Source organism: Amblyomma americanum, chromosome 6, assembly GCF_052857255.1.
Source record: "Amblyomma americanum isolate KBUSLIRL-KWMA chromosome 6, ASM5285725v1, whole genome shotgun sequence".
NCBI lineage: Eukaryota > Metazoa > Arthropoda > Arachnida > Ixodida > Ixodidae > Amblyomma > Amblyomma americanum.
In genome coordinates this window covers 33,726,017-33,737,514 of record NC_135502.1, presented here as the reverse complement: position 1 = coordinate 33,737,514, position 11,498 = coordinate 33,726,017, and the positions used below count along the sequence as shown (strand labels likewise).

The following is an 11,498-nucleotide window of genomic DNA, read 5'->3' as shown; positions in this document are numbered from 1 at the left end:
TTCCGCCTTGGCGTGAAAAGAGCATGACAGGTGATGCTGAAGGCAAGTGAACGCAAGGCCGGAAGGCATATGAGCGATTGCAGCTGGCTCGGTGCGGATAGAAGAGAAGGATGAGCGCGTGCAAGCAGCGCTGCGCGGAAGCGGCTTTCCACCGACGTGGCACGTATGAAGGGACGCGATATCCATTTTGACTTCCCGATTGGGGAAACACGACGCGACCAAGAAGGAAGCGTTTGGATGAACGAAAGGGGCGCCCGACGCCGTCATCGCGGATCATTGATCGCTGCTATCAAGAACGGCAGGCGAAGGTGAGCGCGGAAATGTTTGGGGATTTTGGGCCGTCACATCGAGTGAATGATCTGGCAAGCCTGAATACGAGAGGTGGAAAAGGTGCATTCCTTTCAAACTGTTTCGTTAGTATAACGCAAATCAGCACGAACTCGAAGCGAGTAACTTTGGGCTCTTGGTAAGTTTGTCCTCTCTTGATGCGCTTTCTTGCGGCACCACTTCTTAATGGGAAATAGTTAATAGGAATATTAGTTAATAGGAAACAGAAAAGGTAAGAACACAAACATCAAATAGTAGATGTTCTCTAGAGTGGGACAAGAAAAGGATGAAGCAGACTGGGGCATGTATGCTGATTTATAGTCAAGGAAAACAACGCGATTCCCAGACGCATGCTTGATTACGTTACAATAAAGATGAGCTGGCACAAATTTAACCGGTACCGAAGACTTGTTAACAAGAATTAGCCGTGCTTTACTTCGCTGCCAACCGCATTTACGATTCTTTGTGGCTCAGTGGTTAGGGCGCCCGGTTACTAATCCGGAGTTCCCGGGTTCGAGCCCGACCGCGGCAGATGCGGAAGCAAAACGCTAAGGCGCCCGTGTGCTGTGCGATGTCAGTGCACGTTAAAGATCCCCCGGTGGTGGAAATTATTCCGAAGCCCTCCAGTACGGCACCTCTTCCTTCCTTTCTTCTTTCACTCCCTCCTTTATCTCTTTCCTTACGGCGCGGTTCAGGTGTTCAACGATGTATGAGACAGATACTGCGCCATTTCCTTTCCCCAAAAACTACTACTACTACTACTACTACTACTACTACTACTACTACTACTACTACTACTACTACTACTACTACTAATAATAATAATAATAATAATAATTAATGATAATTTCTGATTGAATAACATTAACCTGACACCATCTGTCCTCCGTCAACGTCTATCCAGTCGCGTGCAAAAGAGCTACCAGAAGCTGACAGGTGCCCTTACTGTGGCGCTATACTGAACACTTGTGATTTGCGGCATTTGTGGACGTGCCCAGCGACGGCTGCTATTAGAAAACGGCTCCTCAGGGAGGTGGGCCTGCGGTGGAAGCGCGAATGTGACTATGTACTCTGAGCAATCACTTCATCGGCAATCTCTGCGACTATCTCAGTGAAACGGGTTTTTACTCCTCTTTTTAACTTTCTATCTCCTGCATTCATTCCCTCTTTCTCAACTTATGCCTCATGGTGCACTTCTCGAATTAAAAAACAACAACTAATATCATGAACGAAAAAGGAATTTCTATCAATACCTTCGATACCACCACTTTTATGCTCCCAAACAATTTTGAATTGTAACACTTTGGAATAAATACCTCATTTAACACTAATCTCACCATCCGTCTTGATTCTAATAGCGAAAAGCCGCATCAGGGTCGGAACGTAGCTCTTTCTTTCCTTGCTTTGCGGCCACCGTCTTTGTTACGTTTTATACTCGTTACGGACGCGAACAGTGCTAAAAGCCACCGGGTTTCAGAGTATCTTCTGTGGCCGGCGTCTTGATGTATTCAGTACGAACGCAAACAATGTTAAGGTTTACGGGTTGTCAGATTTTCTAGAAGACTGCAAGATACGATCCAAGGCAACCACAACAGCAGCAACAACAAAAAACGCAACGAACAAAGCGAGAAGGAATGGACGTGCTGCGAGGATCTTAGCTTTGTCTGCTGTCTTTCTCCTCTTGCGCTACAATGATTGTTACGCATGCAATTCCCAGACTGCCCCAACACGCTCACTCCGAGTTATGTTATGGAGGAATTAAAAGAACAAGAAATCCCGCAACCTCTCGGAACCTTTGCCGAGCTAACCATGTGGTTAGTTAAAGGCAAGAAACTTGATTCTCTGAAACGAGGAAGCAGGCCAAAGGAAGGCAACGAGTTTCTTTTAGCGCCCTCTTTCCTCATATTTGTGCTTTATTATTTTTTACGTATATAGCTGGAGAAAGTTATCGCTCCAACTGGCTTATTGGATTCCCCAGAGGCCGCAGCAGTAGTCTCGCTCCGCATCGACATTCCTGAATGGATTACGTGCCCACTACGCTGACCGATCCCGTTCTATGCCGAGCTGCTGACGGCTGCAGCAGCCAAGGCGAGCGCGCGCCTCGACCGCGAAAGCGCTTACCCACGTCTGACCCGCTCAGGAGCGGGCGCATGCGCCGCCCCTTTCCTCAACACAGGCGGCGGCGCTCCACGCGTCCCGAAAACGCGCGCGCCTCGACGTAGGGAGAGGCTCTCCCTCCTCCAGAAGGCAGTCCAGCATGCGACGGCGCGGGCCACTGGGTGCTGGCGCCCTGCTCTGCTGTTGCGCCCTCGCGGGCGGCGTGCTCCTACTCGCGGGCGACGATGACGACGGCGACGACTCCGCGCCCCAGCCGCCGGACGAGAACTCCTGGAACGACACCGTCCGCATGTCCGTGCTTCTGCCCGAGAACTCGTCGTACCTGTTCTCGCTGGCACGCGTGCGTCCCGCCGTCGAGCTGGCCGTGGCGCGCGCGGGCCGCGAGTTCGGCTGGCAGTTCCGCGTGACGTACCGGGACTCCGGATGTCAGTCCCCTCTGGCCACGATGCACGCGGTGAGGGATCACGCCCGCGGAGCTGCGCACGTCTTCGTGGGCCCCGCGTGCGACTATGCGGCCGCTTCGGTGGCCCGCCTGCTGAAGTTCTGGAGGCTGCCCATGGTCACCGCTGGTGCGCTAGCCTACGACTTTTGGGACAAACTTCACGAGGGAAGCGAGTACTACCTCATGACGCGAGCCGGCCTGTCTTTTTCGGGACTGTGCCAAGGTTTCCTGGGTCTGTGTCGCCGTTTCGGCTGGCGCCGTATGTTGATCCTGTTCGAATCGGAAGCCCGCAGGGAGTCGCACGGGGATGACTACTGCTTTCTGTGGGCCAAGGCCATGGCTCAGCTCTTGCGCAACTCATCGGACAACTTCGAGTTTGACGGAGTCAAGTTGGACCAGAGGACGCCACTCAAGCAACAACTGGCTAAGGCGGCTTCTACAAAGTGGTCCAGTGAGTGAACGTTGTTTATACTTTTTTTTTCGCACCGCATGTTGTATAGTATGGCGTTTGTGCTGTATAGTTTTTTTTATCTGTGCTTGCCCTTATCTGTCCTACAGTGGAGTAGTATAGGTTCGCGAAAGAAAATATACAGTAAAAAAATCTGAAAGATATTGTGAGCACCCACGCTGGTTTCTTATGACGACCACTAAGTTTTCCTCGACCGTTTTAAACCGGTAGCTGACAACCTGACGCTGTTCGTTACCTTCGGTGGTTTACGAGACGCGATGATGGTTCCTGCATCAGCAATTGCAGCAACGTTTGTTTTCAATAATTACTGTAAACTCCTTAATTTTTGTAACCACATAGTTTTGCGTGTTTTCCGCGAATTGCGTAAAACTCGCGAAAAATTGTTCCCCACAAACAATTGCGCGAAATATGGAGTTATGGGCTGGCAAAATAAAAAAAAACCTTAATGAGGAGCGTGGCTCCTCTCTACGATATGTATTTAATACAACAAAATAATACTACATAGAATTATAGCTGAATTAAATATTCATTTCGCAATAACTGGCACTCTACGTGGCCTTTTTCAGAACATCCTTTTTTTCTGCCTTTCCAGTCTACCATACACTTCACTGAGTCGTGCGACGGAGCTGTAGCGCGCAAGCGGGGAGTTTTGAAGGACCGTCCACATTAGCTTCGAAGTGCGACTTTAGTCGCATTCGCAGAATATCGAGCTCATGAAGAAAAAAAAGTAATTTACAGAATTATGTAAGCTTGTGCGTAGTTTTTTTTCTAACTTTTTTTTTCGGCAGTGAGCCTGTTAGGCGAATTTTGAGAAGTTCAGTACATCCTGTAGTGAATAAATTAACCATTTATCTGTGATTTTTGTTGGAAAAACTCGCATGGATTTTAGGCTTGAAGGCAATGAAGGATTCCCATTCTGATGATATTATGTACAGTTCTTGCCATCCTCGGTGTTCTGCTGCAACAGTACAGTTGACACAGCAAAAAACCATGGTTAGAAATACCAACCACTCTGCGTGAATTTATTAAGTGAAAAATAATGAAGGCGTCTGTGGTCTCCGTACAAAGCACAACTTTGAAAAATGTCCTGGCCTGAGTGAGCATGACTGGCTGGGTGGTATTCGTCTTATTTTCAGGGACTGCACAAAATGACGAAGTCAAATTTTATTTTGTTTGCAACGAAAGAAGTGGTATTGTAACGGTAATTATGGGTTTTCACCTGATCGTGAAATCTTTTTGGCAGTGAAATTTTGTGCCGTGAAAGAAATTTTACCCGTGATGAATGGGCAGTATGATCGTATACGTGGCCCTATTTTATGTATTCAAATAAGTTTTGTCTAAAATGCAAATATTCCGGTAACTGAAATGGTGAAGTTCCGCCGCCATCTGGAAAAAGAAAATAGCTTTTAAGTTGAGAGTGCGGGACCAGTATTTATTGTACTTATTCTAGCTTTCTATATCGCTGACAGTGGCGAACCTTTTATTTGATATTGTCTTGTTTCATTGCGGACAATACGGCTTTACATCGCACTCTGAAGTAATAAAACGCTCTTTGTAAAATGAATTAGAAACTTGAAACGTATTATCTCACTGTATTGCCAATTCTAACGCATGTCATGCTTTGGCGGCGCGGGCTAAGCAACATTATTTTTATTTTTTTTTAACTGCTGGCACTAATATACGTCATACTTTGGTTATGTAGAGCTGGGAGTCCTCCTCTATTGCACTCATATACTACTGTCATGTTTTGGTGTGATGGTTGCAGTACCATATATTTCTCTTGTCAGAGTAAAAGATAATAGATGGTGTTAATTTAGAAAGGAAGATTTCACAGTAGAAATTAAAGCAAGAAGCAAACTGCAAAGAAAAAAAAGAATCAAAGAAAAATGAGTTCCTCTTGTGGTCCACAGAATATTGTTCTCCGCAGAAAGTTCTGACAATTTAAATCTGTCCCCCTGTCATCCACAGCACACAAGAAGATATAAATAATAAAATTTTGTGCGGAAGGTTTGTTTACAGCAGCCGCATGCCTTCGCTTATGCGCCCAGTGAGTGGCGTAAAATTTTGCGTGAACCACCGGCCTTCTTCCCTGCCTTCGATTTTGTGTGCGAAGTTTATCTTTTTATACTACTTTCTCATGAAAAAAGGAAAGCTTGGCTTCGAAGTTTTTGATGCAAACACTTAAAAAGGCGAAAATTTTTCCCCCGCCTTTTGGTTGTATTGGAAGAGCATTTTTTTTAGTCCCAAAAAAATAGGTGGCAGTATTTTGCCGATGGCAAAAACCATCGTAAGTTTCACTGGAAAAAAGCGGAAAAGTGAACGATAGCGAATGGAAAATATTTGAAGGTCATGAGAGGCTCACACAAAAAACGTAACAAATTAGAGAGAGAAGAGGATTTTTTTTTAGAATACCATAAAAACGTCATGGCATTTTAGACCTCCAGTGTACTCCGATGGTGGGCTTGTTGTGGCACATATGAAATATGCGGTGGAAGATAACGCTTGACGGAATGGAATGTGTTGTGAACTTTTTCGCACATCCAGCGTTTGCAGCAACCAGAAATCTTTGATGTTAAATGACTGTTTTTGTTTCAGGGATACATGCTGAGCGACAAAACGTTTCAGAATCACAAGCCTTGTAACTATCATTACGAGCTGGAGAGCAGACTATCAAGGCCCCGTTTGCATAAGGCTTGGAATTACTCGCATAATTTTTTCGCAATACTTTTTCATGAATGTATGCCATGGTCCGTGAAGTTATGTGTTTGTTCTTTGCCGCAAAGATGCTGGGACATTTCTTGCAAAGTTGAAAAGTTCGCAAAGTCGCTGAGAAGAAACAATGCTGGGACATTTTTTTCAGGAGGTTGGATGCGGGGGCTGTCCTTGTGTTATTTATTTGAAAGCTGCAATAGTGGTTCCTAACCCAAGTTTTGTCGTTTACACAGCCTGTGTACAAAGCTGAGTTTGTAATTTGCTTTTCCGCTGTCCGTGTGTCCGTGTTTTTAAAAGAAAATCTACGCTTCCTGTGCCATGATTTGTTTTCAAGGAAATCCCGCCTACTCGTATTTAAATTTTGGTTGGGGGCTTTCGTTTATGTCATCCGCTTAATCAAACAAATAGACCTGACATTTTTCACTACGCTTGTAATGTTTGCATCCACGAATAATTTTGTTTTTACTGTAGAATGCAATGTATGACCTTTGAACGAAGCGTAAACTTTTTAAATTGCATGTTGTTGAGAAGGTGTTTCTCTGTGAATAAACATTTCTAGTCCTGAGATACTGACCAATAATGTACTCCAAAATAAGACAGAATAAGAGCTCTTTCCCTCTAATACACCTAGTGTGGGAACTTTTATTGCTTGGCCTCGAGAAAGGCGAACAGAAAAAACGCGTGCGCATTATTGTGTTCGATTTTAAGCCTTTTCTAAGTTTTTTTTTTTTGCACCTGCTGACGATTATTTTTAGTGCAGCCAAGATTAAGCCTTGATATTATACTGGGCTTGATAGAAAAGTTGCACTACTCTAAGTTCACAGGTACGCCAAGCTGTGGGAATGAAGTTTGAATTAGTAAAAAAAAAACAAAGCTAGAAAAGTAAGTGGGAGTGGCGGCTCTTCGTATAAAAAAAAATTGATGGTTCAGATTACTGTTTAGACGCATGCAAGACGGAAGCCAACTGGCAGTGAAACCAAGGAGCATAGAAGATGTTTCTTTTTTTTTCAATTTGTGTTGATGATTTCTTAGAAATTGAGTGCTATTATTTTATAGTTCCAAGATAATAAGAAAGCAGAAGAAAACCGCATGCCGCCGGTGGGATCTGAACCCACGACCTCCAAATTTCGCTTCCGGTGCTTTACAAACTAGCTACGGTGACGCATGCACAATGAAAGAAAGGGATTATAAAGGAAGGATGAATGTGTACATCGCCCCTTTGTCTCATTGTCCATCATATCGTTTTCCTGGAGGCTTTCGGCGCCGGCTCACAAGCTCCTTTCTCAAGTAAACAAAGCGAGAGAAGGAAATAAGGACGACACAGAGCTACACGGGACTGGCACCGTGTTATGGGTCATCCTTGTCTCTTTTCTAACCTAAACTTGAACTAACTAGCCCAAACAAAGCTTCTGTTCCTGTTTCTTGACATGCCGACCATTCTAATAAGTTTGATAGCGTCTGCTAGGAAGGAAGTATTATCAGAAAGTACATATTGAAACTTTTCTTAGTTTTGTTAAGCACGTTCGACAGAATAATGTTTACACGTTAATCCGAATCGCGCACTGTCTTCTGGGGTATACGAATAAAAAAAAAGAACTGTGCGATGGAAGCTTGCCAAGTCGCCTGGCGCTAAAAGTGCTTGTGTTAGTTTTCGGGCTTCGCATGCAGCCATAATTTGATGTTCATAATTGACGCTCAGGGGTGGACCGAAAGTTACGAAAAAAGGGTGACACACATCTGAGTGAAGGAAACGACTCACTGAAAGCGCATGTGTTCAGAACGAGCACTTCTGTGCACACTCTGCGCATAATTTTTTTCCGGTTTCCAGGAAAACAGAGCAGTAGTAAAATTCCTCAATGGACTTTAGAACAAAATGAGCAGGCAAAGAGCAGGCAAACGTGTGCCAAATATTGTGTACCGATGGAATGCATTTACAGAATGCCGGGGGGGTGGGGTGAATTGCTATAAAGACAACTCACTGCTACAGCAAAGAAACGTCACTGAGTGTCACAAGTTACACTCAGTGTCACGAGTGACAGATTGAATTTAACCAACTTCATTATACATTACTATACTGCATATATACTGTACACATACTGTATAATTATACTGTAAAACCTCATTATACAATCATTATACTGTATTTACTCACGCAAATGCCGACCAGATTTTTTTTTAATGCGAAAGCAAATGGCTCTTCAGCAACGGAACACGATGACCAGAAACGCTCCCTTTTTACAAATGAAGGCGAATATTGCGTAAAAATGTGTTTTAACAAAGCAGTTGCATCGCGACTCGGGTACAACGAACAAGTGTGACCACACAATTCGGTTACAGAGAATGACGAGGCACTGTAAACTCGACCCTGCAGTAGAAAACCCCCGTTTCTGTCAGGAGCGGGGAGCGACGAGCACCTCCAATCATCCGCGACACCACCTAGCCCCTTTCTAACGAAAGAAGGCAACCCCCTCCCTACCCCCTCCATAAAGAAAAAGAACATTAGTGCTGTATAGAACACCGACGAAGCTTTTTGCGAAATGTGGCTGCCGAAAACGAATTCCATAAAAGGAGCTGGTGAAAAGTGCAGAGAGCTTCGAGTCACCATCCTTCAATGCCCGAGCATGGAAAACAGCGACCAGAGGACGCCGTGTGGCTCGCGAAAACCATAGCAAGGCGCAGTGCTTCGGAAGCTACCTCCTCGTGCGCACGACACGAAGGGCTGGACGATGCGCGGCATTTTGTTCGTCGAGTGTTCCACTAGGCCTAAATTTACGACTTGTGCGCCGAGTGGCTTGAAAAAAATTGGAAGATTTTATTCGTGCTCGACAAGCGCGCGGCGCTCTACGTGGTGCCTACTCTGACTGTGGTGAATATGCGGTTTTGCCAACGACCGCAACGAGACAGGCCTGCCACCTGACATCGGCATAATTCATGAGCTCTAGCTATTCTATTCGGCGCCCTGTCACTAGTGCATACTGATAGCAATTGACTGACAAGGTGCCAGCATCTCAGTTCGGGTGATCCTATTCCCGGCCATGGAATAAGTTCGCGTTGATAGAACTGACAGTAGAGTGCATCAACAGTTGCTTCCGTAAGGCAGAGTTCATGATCCAAGGAACTACAGGGGACACTGTCGGACACCCACGTTATCGAAAGTATGTATATTTGCGGCAACGCATCTTAAGTGCGCTGAAAGGCCAACCTGATATCGACTGAGATGACTCTGTTTCTAGAGGTGAGGTCGCAGACATGGGAGAGCTATACACTGACGAAAATATTAGTGAGCGGAGTACGAACACTCTCACATTGCCAGGAATCAAATGACGATTATGAGGAGGCCGACCTACCACCGGCTGCCGAGGAGGCTACCACCCTGATTAGTTTATACATATTGTATCTTTAAGCTGCTTGTCCGCAGCAACACTATCGGTGAGGGCATGGGACTGTTAGGGAAAATTTTGAAAGCGACGAAATAGGGTTTAGTTTGAATAAACACACGCGCATAACAAATTTGCACCGTGTTGACTTTGTATTTTTGGCAATAACATGGGGAGTCCACTTTGTACCAACCTCGGATACAACGAACGAAATCGGCGCGACCGCTAGGTTTGTTATAAATGGGCTCGATTTATATGCGTTGCCTTGCGACTGGATGCTAATAAGTGAATGTGTCATTAGAAAAGAAGAAAAACAAACGAACAAAAGGGCATAAAAATAAAAATTGTGCTTTCGCATTCAAAGTGCGTCAGTAGACTTAAAAAACGCCCCCTTTAATTTTTCATTCAAAACTGCACGCTCCAACCTTTGGCGTCGACCGACAAAGGAATAACAACCAGGGCGAGGCGCAAACGCAGCTAGAAATTGAAGAAAGGAAGAGACAAAGATAGCAAAGAGACCTCTGTGCCAATTCTTTTTTTTAGATATTCGCGTGAAATATCTTCAGATAAGGCAGATAGAAAGGAAACAACGGAGCCCTAACTTGTAATTGCCACGTCGGCATCTCATAACAGAGAAATCGCCAAAAGAACGTAACGTCTTTCGACTGTTGAGCCTCGCGCCGAGTCCTGCCACCCAAACGTTGGAAATTATTGTTGCTAGCATTAAAGTTGTCATCTTACACAAGGCGACATACAAAAAATCGAGTAACAACACTCGAATCGATGTCGCCAAAAAGGCGTCAGTTACTCGGAAAGCAGCAGTGGTCCCTCTCTAGAGATGACTTTCTGACGGCGTCGCCGCATCCCTGCTATGTCGGGCGCTGTGCCGCTTGCTTTAATTAGCAGGTTGGCACTCAGAAGTTGCCTCGATAGACCGTTACCACATTCCCACCATTTCGTAGTTTTTTTTTTGGTTTCCCAAGTTAGAGGGTCGACATTTATGACGTATCGACCAATATGGGAGTATAGTATGCGGCTGCTAAGCCAGTGACATATTTGACGAACTGAATTAGCGTCTCCTCTGTTTTTTTTCTATGCCAGCCAGATGCGGATGACTCGAACAATCAGAGCCCTCGTTTATTCTTCCTTCATGTTCTCTACTGTCGGCTAACCTTCGCGTCTGCTCCACGTCTGTGGGGGAGAGTACTCTAAGGGGATCGCCTTAAGACGGAACACGGTAGAACTGAAGCAGCCGCAAACAGCCGCATGCAGCTTGAGAGGTCGGTGCAGCCAGGCGGTCGTATAGTCACTTTAGTCACCACCCATGGTTAGCGCCGCGTAGGAGCAGCTAACTTTATTGGGGACCAGAAAGGCTCCCATTGAGAAGCTAGCTATGCGGCTTTCATTGCAGAAATAGAGGGTGAGCTGACTGAGCTCATAAGCATGTCTCAGAACAGCCAGCCGTCAATATTAGGAGGAGGAGGAGGAGGAGGAGGAGGGAGGAGGAGGAGGAGGAGGAGGAGGAGGAAGGGAAGAGAAGAATAACCGGTTTGCTAACCTTCACAGGGAGAAAGGGGTGAGGGTATGAAAAGATGAAGGAGAAAACAGAGAAGCAGGAATATTGGGAAAAATAAACGTTATGTGGCACCTCCTCTTGTTGGCATGTGGCTTGAAGAAAATTTAAGACGTCTAGGTTCTGATCTGCAAAGAGGCCAGGAAGTGAATTGAGACAGTAAACTTTTGGTCTTGCTTTTTGATCTGGTTGTAGCGAATAAAGCGCTAGAGTCTGTTGGGACTCGGCGACACAGCAGTAGTCACTGCCTTGAACACCATCTTGAGGCTAGCGTTGCTGTGACACTGAACACTGTAAAAAAGAAAAAAAACAATAACGAAAAGGTTGTTGGGACGTGAAAAGAAAGAAAATCCACAAACAAGGTTTTTAAAAGGGTAAGTGTCGCGACCAGCGTGCCGAAGCGCTTTCTGCTGGCGCACCTCGATCTTTCCAACGATAACATTTCTTGCACGAGTGACAGGGTTGAGTTTTAACAAAATT

General features: G+C 45.4%; 1 protein-coding gene across 1 annotated transcript; it reads left to right on the top strand.

Annotated features, from left to right (window-relative positions):
* The first annotated feature begins 2,584 nt into the window (after window positions 1-2,584).
* LOC144095194 (atrial natriuretic peptide receptor 3) lies at window positions 2,585-3,346 on the top strand. The gene has a single exon (XM_077628981.1). It carries the CDS (start codon window positions 2,585-2,587, stop codon window positions 3,344-3,346), a length of 762 nt encoding a protein of 253 aa, XP_077485107.1.
* The last annotated feature ends 8,152 nt before the right edge of the window (window positions 3,347-11,498 follow it).